The sequence below is a fragment of the Macrobrachium rosenbergii genome, chromosome 49 (genome assembly GCF_040412425.1).
Source record: "Macrobrachium rosenbergii isolate ZJJX-2024 chromosome 49, ASM4041242v1, whole genome shotgun sequence".
NCBI classification, from domain to species: Eukaryota; Metazoa; Arthropoda; class Malacostraca; order Decapoda; family Palaemonidae; genus Macrobrachium; species Macrobrachium rosenbergii.
The window spans coordinates 22710813-22729627 of NC_089789.1; the positions used below are offsets into that span (position 1 = coordinate 22710813).

The window sequence follows — 18815 nt, forward strand, 5'->3', positions numbered from 1 at the left end:
TCATCCAAATTGGGTCTTTGAGAATTGAGAAGTCTATTGGACGAAGGCCTGTGGAAGCGTGATAACCCACCCCTGGTATATATCGACATCTGTTTGAGATGATCGAACTGGAGGTAGTAACTCTAGCATTCTACATAGCTTTTTTCTCTGGTATATATAGCAATCTTATACCTAAAAATGTGCTAATTGGAACCAATTTCACTGGCTGACACAGGTCGACCCAGAAATTTACCTTTTGTTAATGGTTGTGCTGCTTCGGTTCTGTTGCTCATATAAAGCTGTCTGTAATTTCAAGTGCGAACAAAGAGATTCAATGCTTTCTGGGACTTAGTTAAAAAATATTCTTGTTTAGTGAACATCAGTGTTCTTTTTGCTTGCTTAGACTTTTTGCCTTTGTAATTGCCTTTTAATGTCATGGCACTGTTTTTACCACTGTGTACCTTGTACTTTCCCTCAAGCATTTTTCATCAACAATCATATTGATTAAAATTAGGCATTAGGTAACTCTTTACTGACTGTAGTGAAATGTTATTTTTTGGACTGTATGTTGTCTATGTCCCTAAATTGGAGTCTTCAATTCCACATAAGGACAAGATAGATTTTAGACTGCAGTGAACTAGCATGCTAGTTTAGTTTGTTAAACATTTTGCCCTCTGCTAATGTTTCCATTGTACATAGGAACAAGATAGATTTTAGATTGCAGTGTACTGGCGTGCTAGTTTGGTTTGTTAAACACTTTGCCCTCTATTAATTTTTTTGAGTAGCATTGTTTTCCTGGTTCTTGTTTTAAACTATACTCTTAATACCCTTCACATCCAGTAGAAACTTTTCTTCCATGCATTGCCTTACCTTCTGATCTCTGATAGAGAGTTTTTATATATGTAACTTACCCAGTAATTGCTTAGCTAAGAGTTTCTACTCGAACGGCAGTTAGAATTCTGAATTCCGCAGTAGCGATTCTTTTGTTTTGTGTAGCTGACTATGCCCCGCCCACTTTCAGGGTACGAAAGAGGAACATCGCCAACATGACAATTTGTTTCTGCTGCTTGTGACGTCAACACCTGGCGTTGTTACAGCAGTTTAGAGTTTTTTTTCTTCTTTGATGAAGTATTTTTGTAGCCTTTCTGGCATTTTTTCATATTGACTTTCACGATTTTGACCTGTTCACCTAGTTAGGATATGTCCGACACTAGTACTTGTAGTTTCCAGTATTGCATTACCCGGATGACAAAACTGACTTACGATTCTCACACCTTGTGTTCTGGTTGTAGAGGACAAGTTTGCTGTATTAATCTTGACATGTGACGAATGCAGGGATTGGGAAGAACAAAAATGGAAGACTAAATTCTCATTTCGCTAAGCTAAGCTATAAAGAGATAGTAAGAAGAAAGCAGCCGCTAAAGCCAGCGGGAAATTAGCTAGTCAGGCTTTGACTCCTAGGTTGGATAAGGCTGACATATCTGTTAATTCTCCAACTTTTAACACTTCCCCACCTGCAGCAATTTAATTCTCCTAAACCACCTACTCCTCCTGGCTCTGTCACTTCTGAACTTAATCGCTTTGTCAGCCTTGAGAATAAGTTTGGGCAGTGTTTAAATCTGGTAGTGAGTACAGTGGACCAGCTAGGGGCATCAGTGCGTGTCCTCATGGGCAAGTTCGAAAACAGTGCTAAAGGGCAGTCGTCCCTCAGTCCAGCCTGTTGCATTCCAGGTTGCGACTAGAGACAGCCACTGGAAAGGAGTCTCAGAAGTGCATCAGCTTTCATCAAGTTCTGAGGAGCCCTTGCCTTGTAAGAGCCATCTTCGTCGCTTTCCTGATGAGTCTTGCCCTCTTAAGAGACGTTTCTCGGGTAAAGATCAGTCCCTGCGTCTCCCTTACAAGAAAATGAGGAGCCTTCCCTCAGTCCTCAGCCTTTGTGTAGCAAGTGGGACAGTCCGGAGCATTTCTCCTCTCCTTGGCACCAGGGAGTGAGGTTCTAGCTCACTGCACCTTTCGGGCGAACAGCTCCAGATTTCGTGTAAGCGCCCTTTTCCCTCTGAATGTCCCATATCGGCGGAACGCTTTGATGAGCGCCATGAAGCAGACAAGCGCCCTGTAGCAGCCAGGCACCCTCATGTGGCCAAGCACTCTGACGCAGCCAAGTGCCCTGAGGTTGTTGACGCTCTTTTTCGTCGAGAGCACCCTGAAGCTTCCAATCTTTCCATAGCGCTTGGAAAAGAGCCAAGAAAACATTTTATTTAACTAATAACAAACTTGAATTCAGCAAGCATAATATTCTCAAATTACCGTACGATGAAAGGTTTTTACAAATTCCTAGGATTTTGAAGCTTTTTGATGTGAATGTTGTTTTCAGTTAATTTCATGTTAAGAGTTTAGTGATAAAAAATTCTCCTAAAGATGTTTGTGGCTGCATCTATGAAATTCCTTGTAAAAAATGTGATAAAATATGTTATGGACAAACTGGAAAATCACTTTCACAACGAATCAAACAACAACAATATTCTGTGAGAACTGACCAAATATGGAATGCATTATTCGTACATATGAGAGATTATACATGTTTTTGGATTTTGTAAGCCTAAACTTTAGTATTTCTCTTTGTTTGGTCTTGGGTTCAGTTTGTGACAGCTCGATCCCAGATTATCCGGGATTATCTTTCTGTTTATTACCCTTTGACAACTGACCATCTGGTATTCTTGTTCTTTTTGTTTACTTGTAACCTTCTTTATATGTCTCTCATTCGTGCCCCGACGATGCGTTAATAAACGTGAAAGCGCTTGGTACTGAACTTCTGCCAGTCATTTTCCTGTGGGATTCGCTTATACACAGAAGTCACGTGCATCTACTGTGATTTTTTAAGCATGCATATGTATGTAAAGAATTCAGCTCCCTTTTCCTGTGTTGGAGCCAAAAAAATAATCTTTTACAAAAATTACCTGGAAAATCCTTATTACACCAGTTTCTGGAAGCCTTCCAATTCTTGTCTTGTCTAATTCAACTTTTAATCCCCTTGCCATTCAGTATGATGGGCCAAAAATGTTTACACCAACATTAGACAAAGTCAACTGTATAAGATGGGCCAAAAAATGTTTACAAAGTAAAATACACCTGGCTTAGGTTTTCACCACCAAATAAAAAAATAAAATTCCATATTATATGCAATTATGGGCACTGTGGGAAGAGTCCCCAATAAAATGAACTGGATTAAATTTATGCATTTGCTATTTTTATTACATTTTCAAAAATTAGTAACTTGACTTCTCTTAAGTAAATAATATGCATCAAATCCTTTACTTGATTTAAAATTAGTTTTGATTTCTCTGCCAGTTTTAAGTCATAAATATGTCAAAGGTTTATCTGAAAATCTATTAATAGTCTTTTACAGAATTTTATATATTTAATTTTAGCAAATTTTATGCTAAAATTTTAATTTTAATTTTAATTTTTATAACATACTATAAAAATGTATTAGTATTAAGCTTGGTAGCTCTAACTTTTCAATCAATCAGTGAACATCATAGTCTGTTGATTTTCATGCAAACTAATTGCATACTTGGTTTGATCCAAACACTGATTGAAAGACATGGGGAAAAAAAAGATAATGAGAAGCTAAATACAAGCTAAAAATACATATTCTGTGCATGACCAAACAGGTAGCAAATATATAAAATTAAGAGGAAATTTGTATTTTTCCTAACATACGAACCTACACTTTCACATATGGAGTAATCTGTGCTTACCTAACTTCAGCTGTTAATGAATTGTCTTTGAAAAACAAAATCCTTTGCTGTCATATATGGAGCCTCACCTTAAGGCAGGAGGACAATCTCTCCGGTAAAGGTGGGAGTGTTCCTACTCGATAACACAAGGGCATGCAACAGGTATATGCTGTGTACCATACTCGCCTCCTTTCCTCATGATGTTGCCGGTGATGTCTTCCCCTATAGACGGAGCTCTCTTAGGGTTCTACGTCGTTATACAACCTTTTGTGCTGCCACTACTGGGCCATAGGTGAAGATATTGAAGAACTTTTGTGCTACATCCTTGAAGTAGAAAGAGGTGAATGTTGTCTGCCTCTTCCAGACCCTGGCCCGGAGGATCTGACCACCAAGTGGCTTTTCCTAAATGTCGTGAACCCTGACTCTGGTTGGACCCAGATCTTCGCTATGGTCCAAGCAGTATGCCCTCACAATCACCTCTCTCGGCCAGAAGATGGTGTTCCTTGAAACCTCTCACTTCACTTAATCCATACTTAAGAAGTCTTAGACAGGACGGTCTGTGGGGGGCTGTATGTTTAAGGCATGCTCTCAAGGCTCTGACTGGGCATAGCAACATTTCGTCCTTTTCACTCCCTATGAAGTCCTTTAATGAGGGACAGAAAAAACCATCGAACCTTGGTTCGTGTGCAGTGGTTCTGGGTCTTTGCCACGAACTACGGAATGAAGGTGAAGCCAATTGATGTCCACCTATGGGAGTGGGTAACGTCATATGAGAAGGCATGCAGTTTTCCCACCCAATTTGTTAATGCCAATGCCAACAGGAAAACTGCTTGAAGAGTCAAGTCCTGGTCTGATGCCTTCCTGAGTGGTTCATAGGGCAGTTTTTTCTGGGAAGCAGGACCTTGGTGATGCTCCATTCCAGGGTTTTCAATTACCAAGGGGAGCAACTCCTCTTGAAGGTTTCTAACCATGTCTGACAGCTCTCATGACGCAGCTCTCATGACGGTGAAAGGTCTATGTCCCTAGGTTTGAACAATCGGGCAAGGGCTGCCATACAACTTTTAATTGCAGACATGGAAAGGTGATCTTCTTGACACAGGAAGAGAGGGAATTCCACCACATCCCTCAGAGATGTTTTGAAAGGATGGAGATTCCTCCCATTGCACCAGCGAAGGAATACCTTCCATTTTACCTGGTACAGACTGAGGGAAGAGGGCTTGGGGGCGCTGGTAATGACCACAGCAACTTCTGAAAAATTTTCTTTTTGTGGAGTTGCTGGATAGCCTCCACACATGAAGTTGGAGGAAGGCCACTGCCTGATGAAACCAACCGTTGTATTCTTGCTTCAGCAGGGTGGCTGTGAGGGAGAGTTGCCTTGGTATGTCCACGGGCAAGTGGAGGAGGTCTGTGTATCATTCTGCTTGGGGCCATCTTGGGGCTATGAGTCATTCTAAGACCTTGGGACACAAACAGCCTGTTGATGACTTTCCAAAATTGGCTGGACAAAGGGAAGGTGTACATGTCCAGGTTGACTCTCAAATGCTAGAAGGTGTCCTGCAGGACAGTTCTTTGGTCTGGGACTGGCAAGTAATACAGGGGTAACTTCTTGTTCCTCGTTGTGACAACAAGTCCAGTGTGGGCCCACCCACAACTTCAGCAACATGTCTGCTACGCCATTTTAACAACCATTCTGTACCCACTATCTGATCTTCCCTGCTTAGTTGTTCCGCCACAACGTTCTTCTTCCTGGGTATGTACCTGGCTGTCAGCATCAGTCCCCTGGTCTCTGACCACTCATGCATTTTCACCACTAAGTCCTTCAGGTCGTGGGATATTGTGCCTCATTGCTTGTGTATGCGACCACCAAGGTGTTGTCTCTCAAGATGACTGTGGTCTTCCCTTGTTGGAGATCTTGGAAGTGTTGGAGTGCCAGCCAGACTCCTCGCATCTCAAAGACGATGTGTTGTTGATGTTCCTCGTCCCACTTCCCTGAAATGTATGCACCGTTTAAGCAAGCACCCCAGCCCCTTCGGGATGTGTCTGAGTATACCAGCATCTACAGGGTCAGTTAGCTTAACTGTACCCCTACAGAAAGTATTCTTGGCTCCTCCGCCACTGTGGATGCTCCAGTATCTTCCTTGTCACACTTGTATCCCCATTGCTGGCCTGCGAGTGGCATTCCCCCTTCTCCTTCATTATCCCCATGGCTTGCCACTTGTTTATTGGTTGGTGAGGGTTGGACAGGAAGGAGTCAGATACTTCTAGGAACCTGGCTATCCTCTCTTATAAAGGGTAGGCCTTCACCCTCACAGTATCAACTGTCATCCTCAGGTACCTGATTCCTCTGTGTAGGTGCTAGGTCTGACTTTGTGGGGTTGATCAGGATTCCCAAGTCCCTGCACAACTGCAGAACCTCATCCCTTGCCTTTGTGGTGTGCTCCACTGAAGGTTCTAGTATGAGCCAGTTGTCCAGGTACCTGCATATTTGGATACCTCTCCTGAGGGATCACTCCAACACTAGTTGAAACACTTGGGTGAAAACTTGGGGGCCTGTTGCAAGGCCAAAGCAGAGGCCCCTGTATTGGTATGGGAGACAAGCTGCTTGAACTCCCTGAAGGAGAGACGTATCGGGATGTAGAGATACGCGTCTTGCAGATCTAACTAGACCATGAAGTCTCCTTCCCTGATAGCTGCCAAGATTGACTACACCATCTCCACTTTGAACAGCATCAGTCGCATGTAACCATTCAGGGTTGACAAATCTATGACGAGCCTCCAATCACCCAATGCTTTCTCCACCAGGAAGAGGTGGCTGTAGAAGTTCAGTGTGTTTTCCTCCACTACTTCTATAGTCCACTTCTGTAGCATGTCTCCTATCTCCTGTTGCAGTGCTCTTCCCTTGGGCAAGTCACTCCAGTAAAAAGTGAACTTGAATGGTTCTGAAGCCAACGGTGGTTTTTGCTCGAAAGGGAGTAGGTATCTCTTCCTGAGGGTTTGGACTATCCACTTCTCCACTCCACACCATTGCCACTTGTTCCTCAGACATTCCCAACACCTGCACAAGATACAAACCTAATGGGGGGTCTATTGTACGATCATCTATTTGCAACATGAATTAACTGCAAGGCTTATCCTTGCCTGCACAACGATTCACTTTGGGTTTCCCATTTTCTTCCATCACTGTGGGGAGAGAGAGAGAGAACACATGAACACTAGGTATGTCAGTAAAATGCAAACACATACGATCACGTGGTCACAGAATTCACTTTTATGACCCAAGGAATGATCTCAAAAAAAAAAAAAAAAAAAAAAAACTCTCCCAAAAAAAAAAACTCCCACTACATTATTGGAGCTATTACAGGCTGGGATGGAATCCCACCTTAAGAGAAACACCACGTATTTTACGCACTATTTGCTTTGCTCCGAGAGGAGGATGCACTTGGGTCATGTTCTAGTATGCTACTCGTTGTCCTGCACCAAGGGACAAAAACTAATGCACAAAGCACAGAAACTCCAATATATTCTATAGACATGAAGATGAAAACTAGATACAGCAAATACGGCCCGAAAATCACTAGGCACAGGGAGTACACACTTCCAATCACAAAGAACAGAGAACGGTATTAACAAATTTGAGAGACAACTTGGTAACGTGCGAACGCTAGGACAGCTGCGAACACATTGGAAGATGGTAGAGTGACCCAGGTTTAGCGATAGTGTTTTGTTTTCAGAGACAATTCAATAACAGCCAAAGATAAAAGTAAACATGGATTACTCCATGTATGAAAGCATAGGTACTATACGTGTCGGAACAATTAGCAGTACAGTGTTTGCTACTGACACACAAAATGTTAAGAAAATATAAACATGCAAAAGTTACTCAAAACAAGTGCCAAGGGAACAACTTTTATTAAAAATGTTCTTACACAATCAATACATCTAAAATATGATTACCATACATTTTGCATGTACAATACCCTAGAGTACATGTAAGAAAAATGCAAACAAGAAAATCTCCTTGTTGTGTGTCAGGTTGTGTTATAATAATATAAACTGGAAACACCTGCTTCAATTAGAAAGAGCTTTTGTGAAAACAATAGAACAAAAATCGCTACTAAAAATCACTACTTTCTACTGTTGGGAAGAATATAACTTTAAAACTTGAAAGTAATACTGTATAAGAAAAGAAGAAACTTTTCTACTTTCTATGTGACTTGTGTTTAATACCATTAACAATTAATGGGAATGTTACTTCAGACACAAATGTATATACATTTTCAGACATTTTCTTGAAGACTGCTGCCCATTACTTAAATAAAAAAAAAAGATTGTCTTTAATACACAAATATTTTGCTTAAGACCAAAGGTCAGCTATTTTTATATTGTAAGAGTGGACAGGACTGTGATATTAATACTGTATAATACAGTACTGCTTTGTCTTACTATATCTTTAAAGAATGACAATTCTTATAAAAAAAAAAACCTTGGACTGACAACTAACTTAGGGTCTTCGGGAACATTTCATAAATGTGTGATATAAGGTATTTGCAAATAAAACATTATTCCATTCTTCCACTACTGCATAACAATTCAGCTACTTATGGTTTTTCATATTACTGTACTGTATACCATACACTTTCACAGTAGCTATAAACTATTAAGCTTATTTGCTGCCATCAGCCACAGTAGACTCATGAATATAATTCTAGTATGTTAAGAGACAATGTACAAAGATAACCTTACCAACAGTTATCTTATTACAGGATATGAGGTGCACTACTCCTGGTGATGACACACCTATGCTGTTATTAATGTAAGCTGTTCTAGGAATCCTGAACAGTGTCATACAGCTTTTTCTGTTCCTTGGACAACAAAGCAAGATAAAATTATCAGCCCAAAATCATAGTGTACAATATGTTAAGTCTACCGGTACCACACACAATAAACTACTGTATGGACATGCACCAAAGGTAGGTTCCTTGTCAAACATACAATATCATACATTCTTCTGCATCTAGTGCCTCATGTTACAAATAAATTGTTACATTTTTAGCACTATAATTTGTCACTGAATATAGAATGCATATTGTTAACAGCAAATCTGAATGATTAAATTATGTTCTGGTCTGCAAAGGATGTTAAATGCTAAAATATTTACAATATTATCATGTATTAGGATGCTCTCTTCGTTAGTAATATCATATTGTCAGGGAGAAAGGGAAAAAATTATACATACATAAATGTTCTTTTCACATACACATCAATATTTCCTTTCTTCATGTGAACCTTAACAATATCCATTTATCAAAAGATATTTGTATTTACTGGTCTGTCTTAGATAAAAAGCCAAATTAACATACATTCTTAAAAATTATATTTACAGCAAGAAAACTAAAGAAAGCATCATTTTCTAATGCAGAACATAGTGCATGTATGTTTCAAGTAATCAAGTAAGTCCTGAATTATCAGGAATTTATGATATGGTAGTTCATAACTCTAAAAGAAAGGAATGCTCTTTGAAATTCTTGGCTACTGTTGTTGATAGAAAGGCAGTCAAGTTTGTAAACTACTATTTTCCTTCATTCTCGTCGTGGAGTACAGAAAAAACATGGTTTGGCCAAGTGAAGTTACTTGAAGACAACATAGTCACTGCTAGAAGAAAAACTTCTGAAGCTAAAGAAAACATGATTAGTAACTGCAGGAGGAAAAATTTATGAAACTGCTTCAGTGCTTTATGAATGTAACTCTGACTTTAGAAAATCTAACCAAAAGTGTCAATTTCCTGCTACAACCAGCAACATCTGGGAGTATTTCTACATACCAGCTTTCTTACCAATATACTTTTCTAGAAAATCTAACCAAAAGTGTCAATTTCCTGCTACATCCAGCATCATTTGGGAGTAATTTCTACACAATACCAGCCTTTCTTACCAATAAACTTTTCAAAAAATTTATTGCTTAGCCATGAAAGAAAGCAAAGTGAACTACTACTTTACAGCAGTGTAACATGAAATAATGATGGTTTTGTTTGCCTGGATTAAATATTAATGTTTATAATCTAATATGAAATTACTATAAGCAAATAAAGTTCATAATCACTGAAAAATTATAAAAAGTACTCATTATATATACATATATATATATTATAATTTTCATTGAAGAGAACACTACAATTAACATGCTTAAAACAGGTATTTCATTGCAAAATATTGAAGTCTTACATAATGAAATACAAATCTTAATTTTTGAACAAATGTAAAAGATCAGCAGGAATATCATCAAACAAATGATTATGAAGGGACTTTCAAAAGAATTCAGAATGCTTAAAGTGCTGACATTTAAACCGACAGAAGAAGCCTTCAATAAAAACATGAAAAATTACAACACACTATGGTCAGAGGCCTTACACTAATTGCAACACTAGCTTGCAGTTCACCCATCAGCATACCTTCAATTTACTCCTGCTAAGTTAACATTACCCAGGCAACTTTAATTTCAAAATGCTTGATCTGCAGGAATTTATCTTCAATTTCATTTATACCTGATAAAATATAGGTCTCTGAGGCTTGAATGACCTGTATTGACCATTATTGCACTAATATGAGTCTCCCATGCAACTGACATCTTTGAATCAACTGAACTTTAATACAAATAATTAGGAAGGTATTTACATAAACATTACATAAACACATCCATATTGACATCATGAATGCACTTGATTCATGAAACTACACAAAACATTGAGCTGTTATATATATAATTACAAAATTTACATGTTACAAACATATACATAAAAACTGTATATGAGAGGCAAAGCCTAACTATAAACTGTAAGCCAAAGAAATATGAAAGATAGATCACAGTACAAAGAATTTATATACAGTAAATATAACACAAATTAATCTATATATCTCAAATAATTTTAATGCTTGCTCTCTCTCCACGCCTATCCATGTCTTGTTCTCTTCTGTTTCTTTGGCTAAATGTTTTAAGTTGTAGTCTAAACTAAAAAAAACTCCCAGTTTTAGATCTTGCCTCCCAGTAACAACGTCCTCAAATTATGCTTTTTATTACTTGCTAATGTTTGATCTGCCTCCCTTATTATTTACTATATACATATATATAAAGAACAAAAATATTAATTTTTCATCTAGCTCAAGAAAGTGCTTAAACTAAAACCCTTATGTTCTACTGAACTACCACAGCCACTGAGGCGCAAGAGGTCTAACACTTCACATTACGTACACATCTCACTCCTTTAACACTGGAATACAGAAGTGTGAGCAGAAATGCAGAGAAAAATCCATATACTATACTGCATATGCATCTTGTGAAGTAACTAAACAAAAATTTGGGATTTGGATGCTATGTAAAAGGATCCTGTAGAAAGAACAAAAGATTTTGGACTTTCCTGCTTCAATACACCCACAGTAAAAAATACCCTCAATTCTGTGTCAGAGCCTATGGACTGAATTTTTAAACCCACAAATGAGTTAACAGAGTTACTGTCATGCACAGTAATGCAAGCTCTTCTGCAATACTTTAGTCAAACATTGTATAATACACGAATAATTTACAATGTACCATGTTATCCACTTATCATTTTGTCTGCATTAATTTACTACTGTTCACTCCAGTACTAAAGTTTCATTAATTTGGCTATGATGGTAAGTTAACAACCATTCTTTCTCACTCACCCTTGTAGCTCAATGACTAAGGAAAGGTGTAAAACAACAAAAGACCATGGGCTCATAACTACCATCACAAATAAAAGAAAATCATTACTAAATTTGTATATAGATCTATGAGTCTGTTACCTTCACATTCATTTATATTTACATACATATACAGTACAAATAATTTAATAAATGAATATGATTAAATGAGTAATGATGCATTACTCCAAAAAGGCATTAGAACTTTTACACCAAACACAAACCAGTGTAAAGCAATGTTGATAGATACACTTGATTTTTCTTCTTTAAACTCAGACATATTGTTGAGAGTGATTCTGCATTAATGGATTCTATTATATAAACTCATTATTGAATTAAATGAAATACACATTCCTCCTTTGCAAACTCAGCATGAAGCTGAATCATAGTACACCTTTAATACAGTATTACATTTACTACAAAATATTTTTCAAAAATCCTTCCTTCTCATGACCTAATGTAATAAATTGTATTCTTTACAGTTCCAAGGTTTCTCAGGCAGGGTTAATATGAAACACTGCACGGACAAATATACACAACACTGTGTATTATTTAACAAGTCTGTAGAATTCCTCAACTATAATTTAACAGATTCATATAGAAATGCACAACTTAAAATCATGTTAGCCAAGATTCTCAATATATATAGGCAACCGTTTACATAAATTACGAATATATAAGAGCAATGAAAAATGTATATTTTGTAAAACCTCCAGAGGTTTCAACTGTTGCTTTAAAAAAAATAACAAAAGTAACTTTTATGGAATTGACTAGTGAGACCTTCCTTCAAGTATACATACCAAACAGCTTCATCAAGTTACTTTTCTTGTTACTTCCAAGCCTGTTTTAGAGCTTTCTTCTGGGCTAACTTCCTGGTAATTACTGCAGCTGCTAAAAGCGCTAAGAGGGCTCCAACAATTAAATAGTGATCAAAGTCATCTTTTAGCAAATCAAACATCTTGCTTGGGAAAACACGTGTATAAAACAAGTCTGAAAGAGAATAAAAAGAAAAATTTGGATGTATTACAGCCTTAAATGCATCTTGATCAAATTTAACCTTAGCAATTCTTGATAATACCCAACATCATATATGCTGTCAATTAAATTACTGAGCAGATATTTGGGAACAATCTAGTAATGAATGAAAAGCTTAATGACTGATTTCTTCAAAATACTGAGGGGAAAATCTGTATCCAGACAATTAATGTAGTATTTTCTTTTTACTACTATTACTCCAACCCTTCAAAATTCTATGAATCTTGAAAATCTAAACAACTAACCAGGTCTGACTGATACTGAAATATGTTCAAAGGGGTTGGTGTTGAGAGAGGCCTTTTCTAAACCTGATGCAAATGACAAACAATAATTGCTAAATCATCCACTTCATTATTTGGATTTTCTTTTCATAAAACTCCCTTCATATTCACATCTGCTTGCTAAAAAACTTGCTTCATATTCACATCTGCTTGCTAAATACTGTCTTTAAAAGGTAAGAACAATGTACACTCGGCAAGGAAAGTGAGGATACAGTTTTTTTAATCTTCGGACATATATTGCTAATTAATGCGACATCTGGCAACTTTAGAAGGGGGAGGAGCTTCAGTCTTAATGTGTTTGCTTTTTGCTTGACCTCCTATAACTTTCAATCATATTCTACGGTTCTGAAATCACTGATACTTAAATGCAGTAGTAAGCTTTACAGTATTCGTCCAAGTTGTAATTTGCAGCGACAGTTCTGAGCAAAATAAATATTTTTCGACATAACCTACCAACTAACCTTACACAAATGAATTCATGACACCACAATGAACGGGATGCTTGCGTAATCGGAAACGTGATCTTCCATAATGAAATCAAGAGTTAAATTTGAGCAATGCCCAACGAAAAACATGGGGAACAATAAAGGAACGAATGCAATGTTATGATGAGAGAGAGAGAGAGAGAGAGAGAGAGAGAGAGAGAGAGAGAGAGAGACGCTGTTGTGTAAGCCTAGGCCTATATGTAGAGCTACTCATTTCATTATTTTTTTTTCATTTAGAGATTGAGCGATACTATACTTGTATAGTATGTTTTAGCAATGGAGAGAGAGAGAGAGAGAGAGAGAGTTGCTGTCGTGTAAACCTAGGCCTATTTGTAGAGCTACTCATTTTATTATTTTTTTCTTTTGGAGGGTGAGCGATACTATATTTGTATAGTATGTTTTAGCAATGGAGAGAGAGAGAGAGAGAGACTACGGCAACGTCAAGAAACATACAGTTACTTGTGTTTTCCCTACTCCATCATCATAGAGAACGCTCTTGCGGTTTAAATAGATTTGGTCAACCTACCCTAGCTGTCACATCATTTACTGCCATTAATTCCAGCTGACCTTTAACACCGTGAAATATAAATATGAATGTGTAAAAATTAAATAAATTATCATTACCTCCTATGATGATGCAATAATAAGCCTGTTCATAACGGAAAACGAGTAAATATTGCCGTTCTGATAAACAGTACTACACAGAGATATCCATACACTATCTTTTAGATCTCTATGAACGAATTCATCTGAGAAATTCTGCTTACTTCGGACATCCATGGTGGTTTTAAGTATCTGAACGTTTTTGTTTTGCAGATTTAATGTATATGATATAATTTGCATTGTATTTTCATATTCTAGAGTAAATTTATCGAGATTATGTGTTTTCTGTAAGAAAAAAATTAAAATTCGATGAACGAAATCTAATGAAAACTGTATCCTCACTTTTCTTGACGAGTGTACATAAAGTACTTTAATTTCTTAGAATTGTTATACCTTCAGTTTGACCTTTACTTGCATTTCAGCGTGGAACCATATCATATCGAAAACATACAAACTAACATAACGGCTTGATATAAAAACAAGACAAAAGGACATATAAAGGCTTAATATAAAAACAAAAGGGCATAGCATATGATGCTTTGTTGGAAATTTTGTCTCAATAAAATGATATTTTTATGATAAAATAAAGTTTGTTCATACTTACCTGGCAGATATGTATATAGCTGTATTCTCCGAAGGGACCGACAGAAATTCAAAACTTACGGCACAAGCAGATGGCCCAGGTGGTTAGTACCCATTCCCGCCGCTGGGAGGCGGTATCAGGAACCATTCCCATTTTCTATTCAGATTTTCTAGAAACTAGAACTACTGTCTCCTGAGGGAAGGAGGGCGGGTACTATGATTATATATATCTGCCAGGTAAGTATGAACAAACTTTATCATAAAAATATCATTTTGTTCATGACACTTACCTGACAGATATATCACTAATGCTGGCGAAAAAGGGGGTAAGTCCAAAATGGCCTAAATGAGTTATGACTGCCAAAATGTTGCTAAAACGGGCTACTATGCTGGAAAAAGGGGGTAAGTGTACTGTGAATATGTTAGTCAGTACGTCAAAAAGTCTTTTATGGGATAACTACATGCAGCATCATTATGTTGGCGAAAAAGGGGTAAGTAGAACATACCCCTTTTTTAACCACATTTTCATTAAAATTCATAGCATTATATTGGCGAACAAAGAGGTAAGTGATACATACCCCTTTTAACTACATTTTCAATATAGGTCAAAAGGGTTAAGTAAACAAACTTATTAATATTTAGGTAATTATTCACTTTTTATCTATAACTCTGCAATTTTAGTTCTAATCTAGTCATAAAACTCATACTCTTCTTCTTCATTTAATATGCCAGTATTAATCCCACTAGGCCTAGCAGCTAATGCACTCCACGAATGTGTATTATTGTTGCGAGACAGGGCCCAAACTCGTTCCCTCTACCTAAGTGCGGCTTGGCACATCCGCACGCACTAGATAGAGAGAGATATGACGTGTTGTAAGCTGTCGTCGTTCTGAACGCCAGTATTAACCAGTGTTGATTACAACTCGCCTTCAGTGTTGATTACAACTCGCCTTTGATTGCAGGAGTGTAGTAATTTATAAGATTCTAATATTATGAACTTGTGTATAGATGTAAATTGAAAACGGTTTTGGTGATGGATGCATCTAAATCACGTGCTCGTCGAATTCTTGACAAAGCATTACACGAAAATGCAGAGAAAAGAAGAAAAATGGACCTGGAAAACCGCCAAAGTAATGTCAAACACTGGCTTATTGCTAATAACTTTGGAGAGGAAAGAAATGAAGGTATGTTATTGATGTTCCTGGGATGCCTGCAGTTTAGTGGGACACCTCTAATTCGAGCAGTGATTTCCTTTTGACGGAAATCTACTTGTAGTGCCATTTTTTTATGTGTTTAAAATTATTTTAATAGTTATTTCTATCGGAAATGAGCCATTTCAAGTATGAATCCAAACAGTTGGAGCTTGTTAAGATGGACATGCAACCTTAACCTAGGCCTATTCCCAAAAAATTAGAAAAACAGGCCATTAACCTCACCAAACCACACCAAATCTAACCTCAACTAGTAGACAGTTTCACAGTACCTAACCCGTGTGTTACCTAGCTGGGGAGGACCCCGTAAGGAATATAAGTGCTATTTTACGTAAACTGAAAATTGTCATAAATCGGTTATAAGAAGTATGTTTTCAGGGTTTTAAGGGATGCTGAACAACTTTTCTTCTATAAAATTTTTCGATATAATGAATATTAACGACTTGCACGTCGATCTTAACACTACCCCTCGAATAGCTGATTAACTTTTCTTCTATGCATTTTTACAAAATAATGGCTCTAGGCCTATAGTAGATATTGGTGTCCCACTAAACTGCAGTTAACCCATGTTCCTTTTATAGTTAAGGTAAAAATTTGTTCATATTATAAAGTAATTTTTAATACGATTTACTATAGATGTAATACAATCTATTTGTTCGACGATGGCTACATCACAAACCTGAAGGATAGCCTACTGTACTTTTTGATTGTTTTATGACTTGTTCACATGAAAGTAGGATATGGTAACACGTCATATTTGTTGTTAGTGTTTGTGGTTTGAGATGTTCATTATTCAGACAAAAGGCATATGTCATTTCTTAGATTTTGTATAAATAGCATCAACTTTGTTTATTAACCAGTGGTAAACAATAGTAGGAACTTTGTTTATGAGCCTAACAATTTTAGTTAGGCTTAAAATTCACCTTACAAAATGAGCTTCTGCCTTCACGGCAGCTGTATTGTGAAGAGCCAAATTTTTTTATATGAACGGATCTTTTAGTGTTTGGTGGTCGACACTAAATTTCATTGTAACTAGAATTTTCTATGTACTTTTGCTCATAGAATTTGAAAATCACAATCGTTTGTCAGAGAAATGGTTAGATTTTTAGTTAAAAATGAGTTTTTCACTATTTTATAGGTACTGACAAACCACGAACTTTGTAGAAATTATATTTTTGCAATGTATGTTGTCATTTGTCATTTTTCATGATTTTTCAATGTAATTGTGTGGATGGCAGGAGCACGGTTGTTCAGTATAACAAAACAAAAATATAAAATTAATTTTAAAATCAAGTATAATGTTCAAGTTATTGTTCATATTAACACAGTCTGAATACTTTTTATAACAGATTATGATGAGACGCCTGATAATTTCTATGATGATGATGATAGTGTAAAAGATCCAAATTTTGAAGTTACTGATGAAACCTGCAGTGTATCGTCTTCGTCCACAATTTCTCGTGAAAATAACAGTAAGCATGAGATTAGACTTAAGGGCAATCAAGAAGCAGAACATCCAAGAGAGGAAGAGGCAGTCAAGAAGCTGAAAATCAAAGATGAACAACCTTGCCAAACTCCAATGAAAAAGGTACTCAAGAAGAGCACGAGAGAGAAAGAGTGTCGACAGACCGGTAAATCGATACGATCGACTGCGTCAGGTAAATTAGTTTCCGCTAGAAAACAAAGTCCACCAAAGCAATGTAGATTGAAATGTCGAACGTTTTCAATGATGAAGATCTGCAAATATTATTCATTGAATATTGGAATTTGGGCTCAGTAGATTCAAGAAGAAACTACCTCACAACTCTTATTACACCAAAGAACCCATTACGCACCCGCCAAGAGATGGAGGCGAAAAAACATTAGGAGTCGAGATGTAACCTATGAGCATGCCTTAGAAATTCAAATGAAAAGACATCCTATTTGTCAAAAATGCTTTTTGAGGGTGTTTGGTGAAACCAAAACTGCCTCTGGAGTGAGCCGAGGGGATAGGAGAGGAACAACTCCAAATCCACGTCAGAAAAGAAGAGGAACTTTCTAAAATTGATGATCATATCAAATCATTTCCAGCATACGAGAGTCATTATTCTAGGGCACACTCCTCCAAAAGTATTTGTCATCAACACTTACATTAGCAAAAATGTATTCGTTGTTTAAAGAACGCTACCCAGAGTCCTCAGTAACACGCTTTACATATGAGAAAAGATTTCATTGTCATAACTTGAGTTTCAAACAGCCTAAAATAGACACATGTCATACTTGCGATGTGTTAAAGATGCAATTAGATATCACCAATACCCTGAAGAGAAAGAACGTCTCACAAGCCGAAAAAGAAAGTCATCTGTTAAGAGCTGAAAATGCCTATAGTCGTAAAAAAGAGATGATACAAAGTTAGCTTTAAGAAAATCCCTCATTTGCAACATACACATTTGACTTACAACAGTGTCTCCCCACTCCATACTTACAGTCTTCCCGTAGCTTTTTATAAGCGCTTGTTGTGGACATACAATCTCACTGTTCACAATAATGTCAATAAAAAGTGGACTGTTTTATGTGGCACGAAACCATTGCTGCTAGAGGTGCCAATCAAATAGCATCTTGTCTAATGAATATCTTGCAGAATTTGCCCAGTGATGTTCAGCACGTAATTTTTATTCTGATGCTTCGCGGACAGAATAGAAATTCCCATATGGCTGCTATGTTTATGCATGCATTGTCCAAATTTCCTAATATACTGACAATAGATCACAAATTTCTCATTTCCGGTCATTCACACATGGAGTGTGACTCACCACTCTGTCATTGAAAGACTCAAGAAAAGGAGAGCCACTGCAATCCACCATCCACGTGACTGGTACCAGCTGGTAAGATTGGCAGGAAGAAGATTTCAGGTTCATGCAATGACTCAGGAGGACTTTTATGATTACGCACAGTTATTTAAAAGGCCCTCTGGTAAAAAGATCAAAGAACAGCAATAATGACAAATTTAACTGGTCACAGTGCCAGTGGTTCAGGTATCAGCGCCCCATTGGAATTTTGTTGTATAAAGGATCTCTTTCAAACGAGGAGGCGTTTGAACAAGTAGATATGAAAAGAAGAGGACAGGATAATCCAAATTTGATAGATGTCAAAAGGAATATCATTCATTACTGTCTATCAGTAAAGAAAAAAGAAGGACTTGATT

At 37.2% G+C, this 18815-nt stretch overlaps 1 protein-coding gene and 1 long non-coding RNA gene across 2 annotated transcripts in view; one reads left to right on the top strand and one right to left on the bottom strand.

The window, feature by feature from the left end:
• Window positions 1-8689, top strand: part of LOC136832158 (uncharacterized) — a 30555-nt gene extending 21866 nt beyond the window's left edge. Inside the window, exon 4 of the long non-coding RNA XR_010851102.1 lies at window positions 8483-8689. This is a non-coding gene — a long non-coding RNA (uncharacterized lncRNA). The remainder of the gene's footprint in view (window positions 1-8482) is intronic.
• Window positions 7613-18815, bottom strand: part of EMC1 (ER membrane protein complex subunit 1) — a 67209-nt gene continuing 56006 nt past the window's right edge. Inside the window, exon 17 of the mRNA XM_067092879.1 lies at window positions 7613-12424. Coding sequence (XP_066948980.1) covers window positions 12264-12424 — 161 coding nt within the window. The 3' untranslated portion in view covers window positions 7613-12263. The remainder of the gene's footprint in view (window positions 12425-18815) is intronic.